The following is a 20,515-nucleotide window of genomic DNA, read 5'->3' on the forward strand; positions in this document are numbered from 1 at the left end:
ACACAGGAAAAATGGCTAATAAATTGCAAACATAATTGTAAGGAACAAAAAAAAAAACCCAACATTAAATCAGCTTTTTTATTTTTATCAACATGTATTCTCTTTTTAGTCTAATGTAAGCATGTAACTGTAGTTAAGCTTATCAAAAATGTTAATTATTTTTAAATTCAGTTAATCCCATCAGAAAATGTGACGTTGTTCAGTACTTCCCCAGTTGTGAATTTGACATTTTTTAAATTCTAAACACTCTAAATATCGGGCGCCACATGCCTCAGAGGCTCAGCGCAGTTATCCTTCTTTACTTTCCATCCAGCTACTGTTGAATAAAGACCAGTAGTGCCAAAACATTTTTACAAATAACTCTCCAACCATGTGTGAACAATTATGTTTTTATTAAATAATCTTAAGAATTTAAACATAAAGAGGAATATTACATACCTCAAGCTAAAACTGGAAATAAAGGCAAACATTCTTTTTGGAATAGTTAAATGACGGTTTATTTTCCTCCAACAGCACAGTCATATGAAATATCAGCTTGAAATACAGAATGTGAGATCAAGAAATGTAGATAAAGTTGGTACTGAATCAATAAAAGAAAAAAGGCTGAAAGAAAAACATACCATAAAAAACATGTCCAATAACTCAAAGGTTTTGCTTGAGTTATGTAAACAAAACCAGAATTAAGATACATGACAAGTTTGCTCTTTCAATTTGGTTTAAGAATTTTTGTTAATCCAAGAAAATTCCTGTGCTTAAACATTAATGCAGGGGCAACAACATTGTGGATGCAACTCTTTTGTCTTGTATCTGCTTTTTCACTTAGAAAGATTGAATCCGTGGAAAATAATGTTTGTACTTCACTGTGTCCTCTATGAAAGCCCTGAAAGATTGCTCTCTAAGTCTAATCAGTTTTTCTTTTCAATATACCAAAGACATATTGGCAGACAAAATGTTTTTCCTATTTTAGTTCATCTTTTAGCTGTCCTTAAAATCCACATGCAAACAGATTTAAGGAATATCAAATGTGATCACTTCTGATTATCTTATTAAACTTTCTAAATTATTTATTTTAATTTTGTTTTAGAAAAAAAAAGTCTCACATTTCAGTGAATGTGGGATTTTATTCACAACTTTTCTGCATGTTATAATTTGTTTTGCCACAAGAGGCGCTGTAGTTTGAATGACAGCCATCCTGCTGAAAGTTTTCCTCCACAACCAAGATAAAGTTAATTAACAAAGTCAAAATGTAGTAAGTATACCCAACATCACTTATTTATCTTTTTGACTGTTTCTAGGGGACAAACTAAGAAAAGAAACACTTTGGAAAACTTTGAAAATAAATCTGCTCCAAATTAGAAAATAAAATAAAAAACGTTTTTTGGTAATAAACAAACAAAATAAAAGTATAAAAAGGACAAATTTTTGATCAGTTCACATGTCGTTCAGAGTTAGAAACACACTGTCCTAACTTTTAGTACAGTGCTTCTCCAACACTGGCTATCAAGGTACACTGCCCTGCATGTTTCAGACGTTTCCCTGCTTTGACACATAATTTCAATTGATGGCTGATTAATAGCTTCTTTAAAAAAAAAAAAAAAAAAAAAGAACTACAATTGTCTATTATATTTATTAAAGCCAGGAAATATCTAAAACATAAAGAATAGTGTACCTGAGGACCAGAGTTGGGAAAAGTCTGCCTCAGAGAAACCTTAAGGAAGAGGCTTTTGTGCAGCACAGCATTATAGATTCAAATCATCCTACTAGTACCAATCGTGCAGCTCAATAGGAAGTCAATAGTTAATATATTTTGGCACTTCAGTCTAGCTTAGTAAACTAAATGTGAAACTTTAACACCAAACTCAAACAAACAATGTTTAATAAAATAAAAAAAAAAAAAACAATAGCTGCACATTCTAAAGTAACAGCACCTTATGAGAACAAAGGCTGTAATAAAACCAAGACTGGTAATCAAAACAAAACAAAAAAAAATTACCAAAACAAACTATTAAATATTGACACAAATATCGATTGAAAAAAGAGATTGAAACAAAAATCCTGTAAATTAAGATTTAATTAAAAGTCTGTTTACATATTCCTCCATATCTCCAGGTAGTGGTATACAGGGTCGCACGGCTGGACAAATGAAGCTAAAGAAAACCACTGTAGTGTGATAGTTAAGCAGCATTTGATGCTACACGCATGAATCAAAGTATAAATTGCACTTTATATCAAATGAGCACATCTCAACAGTACATTAATATTCCACTATACATATATATCAAACTACATTCAATGTAAAGAGACAAAGAAAGAAAAAAAGAAAAACAAGTGTGAGACAAGGCCGTTATGAATTTATAATTGGTGTGTCGTCATAGTTGACACACACAGTCAGACAAAGCAGATGTACTCGTGTGATGTAAGGCCCATTAATTGAAGTAAATGCACATTAAGTACACATTACAATAACATGCAAATGCCCTCTCAATTTCTACCAATGTTACATTTGCAGATTTGTTTTATGATGCCTGATTATGAGCTTAAAGTACTGTCATATCAACGCAAACACTGGCATCAGAAGCTAAAAAGGAATGCTGCTCAGAACCCAACAAAATGCCTTCATTTACAAAAAGAAAATTGTAGAAAAATAAATAATGCACCACTTAGAATACTGAAACAAATACACAAATAAATGTTAAAAAACCCTCCTATCTTAGACAAACATAAACCCCCAACAGCTGTAAAGAAATCTGCTTTTTTTCCCTTTTACCTGTAGCTGCTGGTATGATTAAAAAGAAATGGTTTGTACAGATGTGCACCCACTCTTTATCATGATGAGATGAACGGTTAAACAGAAACATCCTCACAGATCGACCTGCTATTACCACGTCTGCTCCTACAGTAAATGGTTAAGATCTGACTGTACAGTACCTTGCAAATGTTTATACACCCCTGGAACTCTTTCACATCTTGTCATGTTACAATTACAAGCGTCAATATTTTTGGGATGAAACATATTTTGTGATAAATCTACACAAAGCAGTGCCTAACTTTTAAGTGGATACATGACACATAGTATTCTACATTTGCTTTTTCCAAATCAATACTTTGAAGTGTGCCGTGCGTATGTACTTAGCTAGTTTTGCTCCGATAAGTAATCTGTTAATTTAATCTCTATGCTATTCTGAAAAGAACAATCAGGGTATCGCTCGAGGCTGCACAATATATCACAAACATATTGTCATCACCAGATCTGTGTGTGTAATACTCACTGTTTGGAGTGCAATAATTCTTGGCTAATATGTTCCAAAGGAAGTTACGAAGTTGTGTTTTACTTGCTAACTATTTAGCTAGTTGGGCAGAGCCATACGAGAGCGGATGTTCACACTACACACAAATGATATGCTAGAATTTTTAATATTGTGCTGCTCTATTCTAGATGTCACTATGTTTGAAGAAGGGTTGCTCAGAAAAAAGTCAATTAGGATCCCAAATACATGTGCACACCACACTTTTCAAACGTTTATCTAAAAAAATCCCTACAACCCCCCACCGATAAAAACCATTTCCACTTCACAATTATGCACTACTTTGTTCTGATCAATTACAACAAACCCCAATGAAATTTATTAAAGATTTTAGTTGTTACAACTCAAAATGTAATAATACGGGAAGGGCTTTTAATACATGTGAAATGCACTATACATGAAGAAAAAAAAAAAACTATTACCTTGCATAGCACCTACATTGTCAAAATAACTAATTTTAATGCTGGAAATATGAAAAGGTAAATGGACTTGTGTGATAAAATAAATATAAATCCTAAATTCTGATAATGTTTTGCTCCATGTGATGAGGAATGTGATATAACTGGCCAGACTGGTGTTGGTGGAAGATGATTAATGTCCTGTACTTCAATATATATATTGTCACCATATACAGTATGTAAGACAATATAGAAGATGTATAGGTAAAGAAGCTTGCTATAGATTATTATGTTGACAATAATCTTTTCTACTTTAGACCTTAAATGGATTTAAATAGCCTTTGGATACACTCCATCAAAAATTTGTTTTCTTTTTAAATCTACATTTTCTAAACAGTGTTCATGCAGAAAACTTGACCATACTGTACATGAGATCTCTTACAACTTCAGCATATTTGCAAGCGAGTTTTCAATACCAAGAGTAACTTAGAAACTTGGAGAATTTGAGTTGTGTGAGAGGAGATGTCCCTGGAATAACGTTTGTGAGTTATTCCAGGGAAGTAGCTAAAAGTAACACTTTAAGCTACTTCCATTCACTGCCACAATGTTTTATGCAAACACTGAGCAGCTTTAGTGGACATATGGTTGAAATCAATGCCAACTTACTGATAATCAGACAGTTATTCTTGGTGAAGACAAAAAAACAAACAAATCAAAACAAAAACAGTGCGCAACGTCTTTTCAGTCCTTCCCAAACAAAATGTCTCCTTCATTTTGAAATAAACACCACTCAAATGGTTTAAAATAAAGTATAAACTCTTTTGATAAAGGAATGAATAAAAGCTTGAGGCACCAAAGGCTATATTACAGAAAATACAAATGATGTGTAAAAAAAAATAATAAAATAATAAAAAAGGAACAAAGAAAAACATCACAACTGCATTCTATCAACGTTCTCAGAAGATCTCGAAGCATCTCCTGTTTCATCTCACAGGGAGGACGATGAGTGACTCTCCTGCAGAATCCATTTCCATTCCCGTGCTCACCAAGCACGCCTGACCAGGCTCCAATCCAAACTGTGTGAGGCTGATTGGTTTTCCTGCCAGTGCAGAGACTCTTGCCGAGACTCTTGTCCAGAGATACGCGACCCTGAGGAAGCGCCGCACTGACGATGTCGAGCCCCATGAGTGCAACAGCAAAAGCCTGACGAGACGGTTCGCTCGGCAGGCCTCGCCACAAATAAAGCCAAAACAAAAAAAAATTTACTGACACCTTTACTCTCAGAAGGGGAAGGAGGGTACTCAGGCTACAAGCCACGGTGTGACTCCCTTAAGATTAAAAGGAAAGAAAAAGTTACCATTTCAGAGCTTTGGGCCTTCTGATTTTTCAGATTTCTTTTTTTCCCACACAAATTATGAAACAATCACATAATAGTGACATGTATGTACATTACATTTAAATATAGTACACTACTCATGCTTTTTCAAGGGATGGGGGGTCGAGGGGAAAAAGCAATGTTCAGTCAGCTCAGTGCAGTCTTTTTTTCCCTTTTCGAATGTTTTTTAGTCTTTGAGCGAAGTTGCCGCATGAATAGTTGGTGAGCTCATGGAGACAAAACAGCACACGACACTTAGCGTTTTGTGTTAAGAAGCCAATCCAGATCCCATTTCCTCCACTTCCCAACTCCACTTCTTCTCGTCTCACTCCTTCCAACCCCTAGGATCTGGCGGGACTGCCACGCTCCAGTCCGAGCCATGCAAAAACCTAAAGACACGAGTTCTGCCGGCAGCCGAGGATCTGAACTCCATCACGAAGCAGATGTGAGACAGCGGGACGCACACACGTGTTTTTGTTTCCACACAGCGATGTGAGTAGAAGCAGCTTACAGACGGTTATCTTTTTTTTTTTTTCTTTTGTATTGTTGCACACATAGACTTAATTCTTTTGGACTCTTTTTTTTTCCCATTAAAAAACTATAAATACCATAAAAGAAGCATTATTTACAAACTCCATGCGTTTCAGGTTAGAGTGATCACTGCAAAGAAAGCATACAAAAACAGGTTGTTTCGTCACTTTGAGTAGGTCTTTCAGTTTGACACAATGAGATGTTTTACACAGCATTCACATATTGTTTCGTCCAGTTTATCAAAGAACGCATGCAAACATAAAAACGCTGAAACACACATGAGAAAAGCCGTCATCGAGTCAACAAATTGAAATCCTTATATCTTATACCATTGCATTGGAATAAAAATGCTGATCAGAATTGGAGCAAAATTGACAAGTTTTATAAATTTTAGTTTTTGCTAGAAGCTAAATACACACTAAGCTCTCATTTACAAATTGTTCAAATTAGTACAACATTTATCTTAATGTGCTGCTCCTCTCTTGACAAATTGGCACAAAAATAGTCACTTTGTTATGACAAATTTTCTTCTTGGGTGGCAATTCTGTTATGTATCGATACCCAAACATGGTGTTCCATACATAACTTCATCACTTTTCAATAAATGTTGACAACTAGCTTTACTATCTTTTTCTAGGTATTTTTATACACTTTTTGCTACATATTTCTCAACTTTGGAAATGGAATTCAAAATTTTGCATGCTTCAAGCCTTATCTCACATAAAAGCTGAATTGCAATGGCAATTAAAGTATTTTAATGCTAAATTCTGTTCTGCTATTAAATATACTCTCAATTTCCAGTGCAAACCATAATATTGCTGATTGCCAGAAGATTATCTCACCTTCTGCCAGCAACCAGGCATTGGTAATCCATCCGGACCCTGTTAACAGAAGAGAAATGAAACAATAACTTACTGCTAACCTGTGTTAGATTGTTACATACATGTGATTAGTAGGCTTATACTTTATATAACATTTCACTTATGTCAGAAGTTAGATTGATCCTCAAGAAAATCCACTCACTAACCACAAATCAATAAAGTTAACGTCTCTTGAAAAGACATGCAGCTTTAATCAGATGAAAGCAACATCTTGATCCCGGCTGTATTGATTAGAATTTAAGTATTTTACATTAGTGGGCACAAAAGCATATTATTAAGACTCTCGCCTGACTTTGAGAAAGAAAAGACATTTCAAACTACCCCTAACTTCTATTCTTTGTTTGAGACTTTATGGATACTTGAGAAGATTCTTTAATTTAGTGGCTCTGAAAATTTTCTTTGGACTTTGGATGCTTTTTTCCCCTTATTTTTAGTCAGGTAGTTGTATTGGTACTTGAGAATAATAAAAACATAAATTTGGAATTTTAATCCATTTTATTTTATAGTACTCTCTGTTGCAATTTTTATTGGCTGATTCAACTAACTAACCACTTAAGATTTACAGTATTTTGAGAGATACGTTTTGTTGGAGTAACACACTTTACATCAACAGGAAATGTGGAATCAAGTCCTTAATGTTGATTGTTCTATTTTTCTGATGTTGTAAAATTTCTCTCTTTATTTTACTATCTTTCAAAATGGTAACATTCCAGTGTTGGGACAAGAGATAAAGCAGCCAAAGTCAAAAAGAAAAATGCAAGAAAACTGTCAGAGCTCGAAAACACTTATAAAAACACTTTAGGGAGATCAGAGTGTTTGGAAGTGAAATCTAAAGAAATGACCGTAGCGTTTGTGTTTTTTCATTCATTGTGGGCATAATTATATCTGAAGATGTAAAGCCACAGTGAAAGCAAAAACAGGAGAGCAAAATCAGTTCACATGACTAGTATCCTACACACTCACATACAAGCTTTAATCCAACTTTAACTCAAACGTATCTATGAAAGCAAGTAATAAAAAAAGACGCCTTACATAATGTAGCAGCTGAACTCATCATAAAAAATGTAGACTTTTTAATGGCATGTGTATATAAAGGGTGTTTCAAACATTAAATAAAATGTTCAAGTTATTCTTTCATATTAAGCTTTTTAGTTGGTTTCTGTCTGTTAGTCTGATAGCACACATTTCATTTCATCCTAGCCAAAAAAATGAAACTGTACATGCCCAAAATACATAGAAATATGTTGCTCATGCACACGATGACGATTCTACTGTTGGACTTTTATCATAGTTGAGTTTAAGAACAGCAGAAAGCTGGAAAAAAAACAGCAACTGGAAATACAAAACTCAAGTTGTCTTGAAATAAAAATAACCCGAGTTTAATCAAATAAGAATATAACTATAACCTCTGAATGCTTTCTTATCTACTACGGCTCATTGAATGTGTGTGGACATACAATGCAACGTCTTGCCCCTTTCCACATGTTATCTCAGTGCACCTACAAATCTCAGTGTATTTTATTGGGATTTTATTGAATGGCTTTGTCTTGCTAGATGTACAATTGTACGATACTCTGCCAGTTCAGGTGACTTTTTAACATTGTTCTTTGAGATGTTGAGACTTGAGAAATATTTTACACTAAATTATGTACAGGTGACTCTGCTAATAAGGTAACTTCAAAAGGTATTGTTTATGCGGAACTTAATTTTAGAGTATCCAATTAAATGGGGCTATATGCATTTTATTTGTTAAAAGTTTGAAAACCATGTATCAGTTGCTTTCCTCATAACTGTGCTGGACATGTTATATAAAGTCTTAATAAAATACACTGCGGTTTGTTGTTCTAAACTGACAAAGTATTAATGGAAAAATGTGAAAGGCAAAGCACAAAATATGCATTTTCCCAAATTTAGTTCAACCCATTGTACCAGAATCTTCATGCATCAGACAGCATCGCTTCTGCGTCATGAGAATCAATAAAATAAAACAAGTAATCATAAAAATATTACACCTGGTCCACAGTGGCAACCAACTTGATGTTTTATTTTATTTCCTTGTAATGGTCTGGCCCAATTGGTACAAGAACAGGAGGGGATAGGAGAGTTAACAGATTGAGAGGGGGATCCATGCGCTTGTAGCATGGCTAACTCATCAGTATAAGGGGTTCTTTGTTAGCATCAGGTTAAAAGGTAACTGGTCCAAGGCGGGCTCAGCAGGGGGGGGGACACGTGAGTTTTAGCCTTTTATTCCAGTTTTATTTGAAGGGAAGACAGGAATCAGTTAAAAGGATAGACCAAATGAAACATTTATTAATTCTGTATATTTCACATGTTTTATCTAGAAGAGGCTGCTTGCAGTGAAGATGTTAGGGTTAGTGTTTGTCACTAAAAATGGAAAATGAAGCTATGATTAAGTAAAGTGACCATGCTTGTCAAGCTCTCACTTCATGCATGAGTGTGTTTATTTGTTATTAATGGGCTAAAAGTGAGTGGCATGCACAGGTAGGAGGTTTAGGAAAAAGAGAAATACTGTACCAATTGGCACGGGGCATCCAGCCCGTCCAGACCTGGCTGCCCTGGTTCCCCCTTTTCACCCTTAAATCCCCGGAAACCCTGTTTGCAAAGATGACCTAGGAGTGTTACTGGGAGAGAGGTGGACGACCCTTCACCCCCTGCATCGGTCCGTTTCGACAGACTCGTAGGGAGTGTGAAGGAGGAGCTGCCCTCTGAGGTTTCTGACTCCACAATCAGGCCCAGTCGCAAGCTTTTGGGATTTAACTGCAAGCTTTCATGTCTAACTTAAAATGAGCACATCTCCCAATGTTGTTGGTGATTTACTGTGTGACTGTAAAAGCAAGAAGCTGGGAGTCAGTGGACCCAAGGGGAGCTTCCTCCTTGTTCAGAGCATCCGCTCCACGAAGCTGGCAGGCAAACTCCAGCTCACAGTTGGGACATACCAATGGGCAGGGTGCATCTAATCCTGGGGCACCCTGTTCTCCTTTCTCGCCCTTAGGCCCTTTTTTGCCCTTCTTTCCCTTCTCCCCCTGTGGATACAAGGGTTTGGTCAGGTTAAATTCATTTTTGTCAACAATTACTACTGCTATGAGGAGAGATTAAAGAAGGGAAGTCTATAACCCAAAAAGGAGTGAAGGCACATGGTCAGATAAGTTAGATAGGAGGGGATACAAGGCAGAATTGGATATTCTTTAAACGAGGGGCACAAAAAGCAGGGAACAAGGTAGAGTGGGAAACACTTTGTCAAAGTGCTGTCAAGGGCACAAAGGATGAGAAAGACTAGCAGGGAGAAAACCACCAGAGAAAGCAGGAAAGTCCAAACTGCATCAATACAGAATTAAAAGTCACAAGATTTCTACAAAGTGATAAATAAACTTTAAAAATCAACATCCATGCAAACATTTTAAAGAGTCATATTATGTTAGCATGAGTAAAATGTCAAAGTGCTACTTTGAATCATTATTTTAGGAATGAATTGACACACACTCGTCATTGACGTATTTAAATTGGTCTAAATGGGTTTCATCTGAGTCACAATGAAAGGACATCATAAATTTTGAAAAACTGAGCCCCGAGCTGAGCACCTTGTGAAGGGGAGGGTCTCTCTTTGTGGTTTTGAGTAAAATAATGAAGGTTCTGACTGCTCCTGTATGTCCAACAGCAGCTCACATTAACAGACCTTCTTGGAGTGTCTGGATGGTGTCCTAGGAGGGGTACCATCTCCGAGGATCTTCATGCGTCATCTTGTGAGCTTCAATGCCAATGTGGACTGTGGTGGAGTCACTTGCTTGGTTGTAATCTAAATACGAGTTGTGTTTGCGTGTAATGTCTTGCCTGTATCAAGCAAAAAGTGGTAGCTACCTGGCTATCTTGAGTCAAATGTGGCCTCATATCATCAGACCTGCAGCTGTGTGTCTTGGGAACTTAGAAAAAGGTCAGAGCTATCACCAAGTTGTGTTCCATCATCAAACCACCACATGGTGGAGAGTTGGATCTCATAGTAGGGAAAGCCATAAGCCAGACCAGGGAACATGGAATTGGACTGGACAATGTCCAGGGCTTCTACTGCAAATGTGACTTCCAGGAGTTATAGCCTAAAAGACATTGAAGCATAATGTAGTTTTAACACGTTGGTAGACAACAGCAGCAATGGCAGCTATTAGGTTCAATAAGAAGGCCTTCAGGGTTTGGCTGTGTGTGGGGACTCCTGAAACTGGCCAACAGGTACCGGGTGTCTTGAAGAACATTAGCTTCTAAGTTTTAAGTGGAAAAACCTTTGATGTGTGTGAAATTTGTAAAAAGGCTATGAAAACTAAACTTTTCTTGGCTTCAAGAAAAAAAATTAATTATTTGATGAGTCAGAGAAGCTTGTGTTTTGAGGAGGGACTGTAAACCTGGAAGAGGCAGTCTATGAGGAATCAGTTAAGGCGTAGTCATTGAAACGCTCACTGGCATCAGGGTGCCAGAAGTGTACAAAAGTTGTTCCCAAACTCCAAAGTGTCAGGACATTGTAGGGCTGTTGTGGCTTCAATTTTGCAAGGAGGACTAATACAATACCTGCCAAGTGGCAGAGTGGGAAGGTGGCCCAAATTCTTAACAAAGATGCCAAGAGAATGTGTTCCAACTATGGAAAGATCACACCTCTCTGCCTTCCAGAGAATGTTTCCTCTACAGTGTTGGACCCAGCTGACCACAGATTAAGGAGAGGAACTGTGTGTTCCAAGGACAGACTGGTCACAGTCAATTTAAGGAGGTACCTTAGCAATACTGCACAGTGAAGCAACATGTACTTTATAGATTAGGAAAATTAAAAGAATTAGATGCCGGTCAGAAATTTTAAGAATCACTCCTATGTATCTGATGAGTTCCACTGCAAACTCCTTTTTACATGTTTGCCAGCCACATAGTGTCACTTTACATTACAATCAATTTGCTATGTTACCTTCAGTTATAAAAATTACATATATCAAATATGACTTAAGAAAAATTTGACTTTGTAATTTATCGCCTTCAAATTGGGTTTCTGTCTCTTTAAGGAACTCCTATTTTTTCCAACAGTCTGCTCCTCTATTAATCTCTTAATATTTCATGTCACATTACGACATAATATAAAGCTCAAAAAAGTCTATTTTTTTATGACCCTGCCCCTTTAAGAAAGTAGGGCACTGACTGAATCAATGCATAAATGATCACATAGACCTGTACAAATCAATTTATTCATACATCCTTAATGTCTATGATGAGTGTATGTCAATATCTTATTACTGATCTTAAGCACCTGAAAGAGATGGAATGTTAAGATCTGTTCTGTGTTAGAGCGGGGAGCAAAACCCAACTTAATGCATGAAAGAGAAACAAGATGTAGCTTCTTAATGGTATACAGTGTCTGAGAAATACATATGTACATTACAGAGACAAACAATGAGTGCAAAAACAAGGAAAAGAAGGGTTACCAACAGGCTCAAGAAATGAGGGAAATGAAATATGTTACTTTATGTTCATGCTTGGAAACATGGAAAACAACACATGTATGATACTGAAGAGCCTGTTGTCAATGGACATGTTTGGATTTATATGTTGATCTCTCTTTTTGATGCCTGAAAATGAAGTTACATTTGAAACAATGAGATGGTGGAACTGTTGAGGAGGCGAGAACAAAAATCTGACTTGAGAGGAGTGGGGGGGTGATAGTTTATGTTTCTGCAAAAATAAAGAAAATTCATTAGGATTATAAAAGCAATTGATGTAAATTAGGGCAACTCCTTTTCGATTACAGTTTACTTTAGAGGGAAAAAGTTTACCTCAAACTGGGGGATGAAAAAAACACTTCAAACACAAATGAAATCAAAAGTTTCTACACTGTCCATTGACATCAGTCCTCTGACGTTAGAGATATTAATAAGCTACAAAACCATATCTACATCTACCTTTTCTCCTCTCCCCCCATCGTCGCCTTTATCTCCTTTTAATCCAGGTAAACCCTGAAAATGTACAACTTTACTTAATTACTGTGTTTTAGATGAGAGATCAGATTTTTCTCACCCACACAAAGCTAACCAGATCAGGATCAAACAGAATCTGAAGGTTTTTATCCGTAATCTTAATTTAAATATCGCAGAAAAAATTGAGAACAAAAAATAGCAAGGGAGATTTCAACCGTAGATTTGAAGTTGTATAAGAATAAACTTTGCATAATATTTTACATCAACGTCTGAAAAAAATGGACGGTAATAGTTTTAGTTAAGTAAAGCTGCATTTGCTCCCTTTATCCAATAATTTATCATTATCAGTTGCAAACAGAACTGATAATGTCTTTAATGTACACCAAACTTTGTGAATTTGAAAGTGATATCCTGGAGGACTTTGAATCTTGGAAATCCAATCATGAGTATAATTTGCCAAATTGCGATCAGTTTTAATGCAATAAAACTGAACCTTCAAAAATAAAAAAAGATGTTTGAAGCATATTTTACAGCCTAGGTTGGGTTTATTCTTGACGCATTTACAAAATCCTCATGGCCAAATTACACCATTTCAGCAACCGCCTCCCTCTACACAACCCACATGCACAGTGCACCTAGAAACTTTTCTATGTGAGATGGCAGTACAGTAACAGCTCCTCCTCCTGGCAGAGGTTTGCTAATACAGAGATCCCAAAAAGATCTTGGACAATTGGAGCATCTCCTCTTTCTTTTTCTCCCAAGCAAAAGTAGACATAAAAGTTCTTCCTTTATTTATTTTTTTTTTAGCTCATTTATAACCATATGGCCAATAACAATTGTGTTTTTCACTTCTAACATGTGAAAAACACTTGCTGTAGAGGACCTACCCTGCCACCTAAAGTGTAGGAAAATACTGACTACAGAGGGTACGAGTGACGCAGAGTACAAATGCTGCAAAAGCTGTATTGGCCTGATTCAGGCCATTTCTGAGCAGAATGTAAATATGTCAAGCATAATTAAGCTTCAACATAAAAAGCTTCTCAACACAAAAACCAGGAGAAGGCATGCAATTAGGATCCTTCCTATCACCAGGAAAATTATGGGGAAAAATGGCAGCTAGCAGCTTGAGGTGGCATGTTAAAAAAAACAATGACTTATAAAAATTGTTTAAAAAATCAACAACATAATCACATATACCTTCCTTTTATATTAACAGTTTTGTTTTAAAACATTACTTCTCTGTAGTAGAAAGCTATGGTCCACCACTAAGATTAATTTGTACATAAACAGAAATGTTAAAAAGAGATTGGATTTCTGTTTCATTTTCATTATTTTACTTCTGTAAACAAAAAAAAAAAGCAGTGATTTTTACTTTTACATCTTCCCTGTAAAGTTTAGCTGTTTCTACTCATAAGTGAACTCATAAGACAAAAGGGTCAAACCAACTTACATCCAAACCTGGCGTTCCGGCGGCTCCCTGGAGAGAAAGAAAATTTAATTACTGCCAAAGACTTGACTTTTGCAAAGATTGATATCTTCACTACAAAACAGTGCACTCTCTCGATGTTACTGATACGGTATAAAACCACAGAAAGAAGCATTTACATAAATAAACTTGCTAAAAACACCTAACAGTTCAATTACTTAAATGGGTAAAATCTAAAACTTTGCATCTTATGACATATTTGTTTTCTAACAACAGAATTGAGTGAGACATCAGTGAGCAAAAAGAAAAAAACAAAACAGTTTTTAACATCTTCAAATACGAATAATATTACAATGTGATACCAATGCTGGTAATAAAACAAATCAAACTTTGTTTCTTCCTTTTACACAGTGTCACTATTTTTGCTTTTCCACTTCCCTACAAATGAAAGCACAGACTATAAATTCATTATACGTGCCTATGATTTTAACGCCTGTTTGTCGCCTCATATCTATGAAATGGATGATAATGTTGTAAAACTTACAGGCAGTCCATAAGGTCCTCGAGGTCCCGGCTCACCTGGTGCACCTTTCTCACCCTGTAACAAATAAATTTATGTTAATGCTTTCTTTTATACTTCTAAAAATGTCTCAAAACTGTGGGTCAACACAAGCTGCATCATCTGTCAGATCTATGAAAAGAATGCAATTTCAGCCTTACGATGTCACCCTTCGGCCCGGCTGGACCAGCTGGACCCGGAGGCCCGTCTGTGCCCTGCAGAGAGTATTGTTGCCAGGGTGAGTTAACACTTTTAGAATAATATCCCACGCTACTTCCATAAGTTCATTGATTAAAAAAAAAAAAAGTGAAGTAGCTGTACAGTATTCATATCGGACCTGAGCTACAACCAGCACACACAGCTCGTAGACGTGCATTGGCCACAAAGGACGCTTACGACACCGCTGACACAGTTAATGTATGAGTGTGTGTTAATGCGACACGGGACAAAACAGAAGTCTCAAAATGTTTTGTGAAGCAGCTTCCTGTGCCTTCATTTAGCTTGGAGGACTGATAACATGAAAAGTATACTTTAAAAAAGAAAAGCCTACATTATTTGCATTTTGGAACGATGTGCAAATAATATGGTGACAAGAAAAAAAAACTGAAGGGAGAAAATGAACTTCATGGAGGGAGAGAGAAAGAAAGATGTTGGGTGGTGAAGCCCCTTGATCACATGACACTCACCCTAATTCCGGGCTTGCCGTCCAAGCCGGAGGCTCCCTGTGAGGTTATGGAGGTATGAGTGACATGAACAAGGCGGGATTAGTACCAGATGAACACTGTTATTAGGACAGGTTGATGGCAGGGTTCACAACAAACTAAATCACAGGGAGCTTTGGCTAAGGTACTCAATCCAGGCAAATGAAAATGAAGACAGAACGTGGACAAGGCACTTTGGACACACGCATGTACACGCAAACTCACGTAAACAAACATATATGTGCAACTAGTGCCCTGATAAAATAAATTGAATAATCTAAAATAGAAGTGAATTTTCTTAAAAGATGTTTTGTACTACTGCTCAACTCACAGGGAGACCCATGTGTCCACGGTCTCCTTTGTGTCCCGGTTCTCCTCTCATGCCCTTTAGTCCGTGCAAACCAGGTTCTCCCTACAGAGAGTCGAAGTGGAAGATGATTATGCAAAGCTGATGTTTAACACCTTCATGCCGCTTAAAACGTTGAACTTTATGTTGCCTAAAAATCTAAAATTGCAATTGCAAAAAGACATCCCTAAAAGTAATAGTTTAATGCGAGAATGGAAATGCACGACACAACTGCTGACCTTTGGATATAAGCGACACATAACCTGTCAGGCTGTGCAAAGAGAAAATTTCACAGAGAAGCAGACAAGAGTTGCTATAGATGGTTGTAGCTGTGGGACGGAGAGATTTTGCGTAGAGGACTGTGTTGCAGCTGATCTGCAGGAGATTGAAGAACAGTCCTGTTTCCGCTTTAGACTTTTACAATATTAAAGAAGATCTACCACAATAAGGCATTTCTAAACTCACAGTCAACCATAGTTTGTTGAAAGGCTTGAAAACATCAAATTAGAAAGACATCAACAACAATAAGACCAGAAGAGCTAATTAATCTGTAGTGAGTGATTATGTATTTTCTTCTAAGCAAGATTTTTCTTCAGATGGACAGATAAGTGCAAAATTATCTATACCCTTGTTAGTATAGATACCCCTATTTAATTACTAACTGAAGTAATTAAAGTACTTCAATTATTTTAGTTGAAGTAATGTTTTGAAGTGGCGAAGGTAGAGTATTGACAGGACTCTGATGAAAAAAATCATTCTGGGAGGTAAAGTGCAGAGTTGGGTTTGAGACCTTCCAACCTTACAGACTTGGGAGGTAAATTCTCAAAATACCAGTGAAAACAAGGAGAAAGCTGCTCGGCAACAATAAGAAGGGTTTTACAGTTGTAATGCAGAAGAACGGTTTATTACTGAAAGAGGTACAAACAATCTCCCACATGCCACCGTACATTAAAAAGAACAGAGAGCTGCCTGCTGCATTTCAGCACAGGTTTTTGGCTGAAAGAAACTAAAATCAATGTAGAAATGTGCCAGGGCTGTGAAGATTTTCACTGTATCTCTTAATGCATTTTAAACAACATTTACCTTAGGCCCCGGGAAGCCATGAGGTCCCTGAAAAACATTCAAAAGGGACACTTTAGGTCAAAAGGTAACTACGTGGTATGTGAATATTGAAGTCATTTGTTGATTTAGGAGCATCAGAAGATTTTCTCTTGAAGAAGTAGACAAACCCGAAACAAACAGGGAAACAGTTATGTATTTTGTTCAGGGAAACAGAAAATATTACAAAACGCCCAAACTCACCATGGGTCCCGAGGGCCCGTGGGGTCCCGGTGGCCCTGGAGGGCCAGTTATCTGAAAATGTAAAAAGGATTACAAAAATAAATGCTCAAATGAAAACTTTACTTTCACTCTATTTCATGATAACAATAGTTCCCTGCATGTTTGGCTATAAAAAGCTCCAACTCTATTTTAATGCATTTTTATTATCTATACGTTACTCACAGATGGACCTTGTGGACCTGGAAGTCCTGGATCTCCTTTGTCTCCTTTTGCTCCGTTAATGCCCTGTTATGAACAAGCATTATGAGGTGAATTGTTTGAACTTGTTGAATAAAGATGCAGTACAGACCAAAAGTTTGGACACACTTCCTAATTGAATTCCATTACTGTACGTTTTACGAAACCTTTGTTACTACAATAGTGTGTGTGATTCTTACAGGTAACCCAGGTAAACCAGTGCTTCCTTTCTCCCCTGACGCTCCGGGCATTCCCATGTCTCCCTTGGAACCTTTATAACCCTGAGAGAGGTCACACGCACACGCACACACGCACATGCAAACAGATGATTCAGTTTTAATTCATGATATTTATTATAAACTTTACTTATTCATGTTCAAAGGCAAGTTCAGAGACAACAGAGCAACAGAGACCTTAACTCAACCTGCGAAATCTTTCCATCTAACCAGTTCTATTTATTTACATAAGTGGACTTCCTGCACAGAATTTAATATTTGGTTTGTAATTCACAATGCTATTTCATGCGCAAAATGTGAGCAAAATCACATTTGGAGCTTCTGTCTGAGTAAAGCGATCTACTCACTCTCTCCCCATCAAGTCCAGGAAGACCAGGCAGACCACGATCTCCCTAAAACCACACAAATAGACAGCATTGTTATAAAAATAACACACGCTACAATTAAATGTTTAGATCTTGCACAACACGCTTTACGCCACAGCACGTGACGCCTGAATAAAGATTTAGACATGAGGGTAAAAATGCCACCTTAAAGCCTGGTGGTCCTATTGGTCCGGGTGGCCCAGGAGGACCCTGTACAAAAACAGTGACAGAAACCAATGGTGACTCTGTTCAGCTCTGAGAATAATCTCTATTATCTTCACAAGATATTTGCACCATCATAACCGTTTTTTAAAAGGAAAAAAACACCATGAGAACGATGATTTAGTTTCAGTAGAACTACATTAGAAGTCAGTCTCACACCATGAATGCTGAAGTGAGAGACACATGCAAAGAGTCAATTACAACCACAAAAATCACATTTGGATGTTAGAATGTAGATGCTGCTTCATTATGTTAGAAATACCCCATATTCTGCCACTTAAAGCAGAAGAAAACATTTTTAAACCCATCTGATGTGTTTTTTTAATTTGTGAATATCTAAAATAAGCTTGGCATGTTCTTGAAATTGGCCTGTTTGTAGAAGCAAAAGTTTAAAAGAAAATTTATTGTAACAATTTCCTGAAAAGGAAATACCATTCAGGCAAAATTTGTCAAGTAACCAGAAAATCAAAAAATTTATTTTTTGCTCACGTACTAAGATATATTTGCCTGAATGTATTTTATTTCTAATTTCTTGCAAATAGATAAAAAAAACTAATTATTATTTTAAAATACATTTTTCAGACACTTAGTTTACAGACCGTTACACAGAAGCACAACAGTGACACAGGACACTGCTTCATTCACTGTAAAGCAAACACACTGCTGGACGTATGAACACACACACACACACACACACACACACACACACACACACACACACACACACACACACACACACACACACACACACACACACACACACAGACACACAGGGCCGTGCAAACCAGTGCTGATGTGGTGTCGGCTCCATGCTGGGACAAAGATGGATCAAACGTGATGATGACACAATACACAGAATATACACACAACCTATTTACCGTGACTGTAATAGTGGTAATCCTCTGCAGTGGGCCGAAAGAGTGGGAATGGAAAGCAGGTAAGAGATAAGATTACACAGGTCACTTGAAACTGTAGGGACAACACTTTTCTTCAGTTGCGCTTCAGACACTTTTCCTATTTATCTGACACATGAACAAAGGCCAAGTGACAGAAACTGGAGATTATCTTTACAGGAAAATATTGGTGTCAGCATGGCATGATGGAGCATTAGTTATACTTCAGTGAGAGGCCATGGCAAACAAAAAGTTATCTTTCATTGTGCTCTCTCCTCTGGTAAAAATGTACCAGTTAGGCAATAACATGTCTGACCTGCAGAGCTTCTTCGATGTTTCCATTGTAGTCGATGATTTCAGTGGCTCCTCTGTCTCCTTTCTGCCCAGGAGGACCCTGCAACACACCAAGAACCACATATCAACATAAAGGACACGTCCTAATTGCAGCCTCTTACTCTGACTAAGAGGTCATTTCTGCCCCCTAGTGGTGAACAGTTATTAGGGAGCAGCGTCATAAAGTTAGAGTAAAAGCATGCACAATTACTAAGTGAACAATTTAAGGGATTGAAATAAGTACTTACTCTTGGGCCAATAGATCCCAAATCTCCTTTATCTCCAGTGTCCCCCTTACACAAAACAACAAACAAAAACTTACATGTGTACAAGTCTTATTAGGGAAAATAAATAAATAAATAAAAAGCCTTATGAGAAAACTTTTTATGAGAAGGACTGAATCATGATATAGGTTTACAAATGATCACAAGAGTGGAATTAAAAAGAAACAGCACAAAAGTGAAAATGTGATGAGTTTTGCATTTATGTTTGACTTTTTTTTTTCTAAAACTGTATTTTCTCTCTGTGACTAATTATTATAGGATTACATTTTAAAATGCAGAAATTAGTCCCAGTGCATTCCATACGTAATGGTACTCCTGGTAAAGATGTGTACTAGGCTCTAAATACTTATCATCATAGAAAATACCTCTGTCTTATAAAAATAAACAGAAGAAAAAAACCCAAATAAAACGTTTTGCATATTTATAATTTGTATAACAACATAACTGTTTTTTTAAGAGCTTAGCCTTTAAAATGGTCAGCACTTGATAATATTAAACCTCGTTCCACATTGTTAACAGGAGTACCAAAAGCTAGGAAAGATGCTGTGAATGTCTGCTATTCACGAAATCAAAGAAAGCATCTGAGCCGTACTCACCTTTGACCCTTTAGGCCCAGGCATACCAGATTCTCCTTGTGAACCCTGCCAAGGGTAGTAAAATAAATTAAACTATACATCTCAGGTATTAAATGACTTGAAGCCGACGTCTGATGCACATTTCAGTGTGGAAATATCATCCACCTCCTAGACTCCTCCTGGGGAACCAACACCTAGGTTAAAAACAAAGCTTAAAAACAAACATCTTATCTTGTTACTGCTGAGCAACAGAGGATGTGTTTATTTGAACACTCTCCCTAACTAAGCCTGGGTTTAACTTGGGGCTTCTAACAGGATATGTACCAGAGTCATCCGATTCCTCTAAGTTTAGACTGCAGCTTACGCTATCAGCAGGGTCATTGGCAGACATAAACAAAATGGGGAACTCATTTAGAGTCGGTTTACGTAACTCCAACACCTTAAGATCCTAGAACGTAATGGTAATGATCGTTAAAACGGCTTTCTTCTTTGGAGAAAAAAAAAGTGAATTTATTAGTGTGTTAATAAATAATAAGTTTGACTTCTCAGAGTTTGAAACAGGATAAATGCTATTTTCAGAAGGAATACTCTAGATGGCAGCAAAATCACA

The 20,515-nt window shown here is 36.9% G+C and overlaps 1 protein-coding gene across 11 annotated transcripts in view; it reads right to left on the bottom strand.

Moving 5' to 3' along the window:
* Nucleotides 1–479: 479 nt before the first annotated feature.
* The window catches only part of LOC122820619 (collagen alpha-1(XXV) chain), a 291,526-nt gene continuing 271,490 nt past the window's right edge, over nt 480–20,515 (bottom strand). For 6 of the 11 annotated variants that reach the window (XM_044098184.1, XM_044098190.1, XM_044098189.1 and 3 more), the window contains 19 exons: nt 19,927–19,971; nt 19,295–19,339; nt 19,030–19,107; nt 18,699–18,722; nt 17,764–17,808; nt 17,581–17,625; nt 17,198–17,278; nt 16,983–17,045; nt 16,782–16,832; nt 16,563–16,589; nt 15,465–15,545; nt 15,119–15,154; nt 14,594–14,647; nt 14,418–14,471; nt 13,898–13,924; nt 12,433–12,486; nt 9,448–9,534; nt 6,452–6,490; nt 480–5,031 (listed from right to left, as the gene is read on the bottom strand). In XM_044098184.1, coding sequence (XP_043954119.1) covers nt 5,005–5,031; nt 6,452–6,490; nt 9,448–9,534; nt 12,433–12,486; nt 13,898–13,924; nt 14,418–14,471; nt 14,594–14,647; nt 15,119–15,154; nt 15,465–15,545; nt 16,563–16,589; nt 16,782–16,832; nt 16,983–17,045; nt 17,198–17,278; nt 17,581–17,625; nt 17,764–17,808; nt 18,699–18,722; nt 19,030–19,107; nt 19,295–19,339; nt 19,927–19,971 — 963 coding nt within the window. In that variant the 3' untranslated portion in view covers nt 480–5,004. Of the gene's footprint in view, nt 5,739–6,451; nt 6,491–9,025; nt 9,104–9,447; nt 9,535–12,432; nt 12,487–13,897; nt 13,925–14,417; nt 14,472–14,593; nt 14,648–15,118; nt 15,155–15,464; nt 15,546–16,562; nt 16,590–16,781; nt 16,833–16,982; nt 17,046–17,197; nt 17,279–17,580; nt 17,626–17,763; nt 17,809–18,698; nt 18,723–19,029; nt 19,108–19,294; nt 19,340–19,926; nt 19,972–20,515 lie in introns of all 11 variants that reach the window. The other 5 variants (XM_044098186.1, XM_044098188.1, XM_044098193.1 and 2 more) reach the window with 5 other exon arrangements.

Source organism: Gambusia affinis, linkage group LG18 (genome assembly GCF_019740435.1).
Source record: "Gambusia affinis linkage group LG18, SWU_Gaff_1.0, whole genome shotgun sequence".
NCBI classification, from domain to species: Eukaryota; Metazoa; Chordata; class Actinopteri; order Cyprinodontiformes; family Poeciliidae; genus Gambusia; species Gambusia affinis.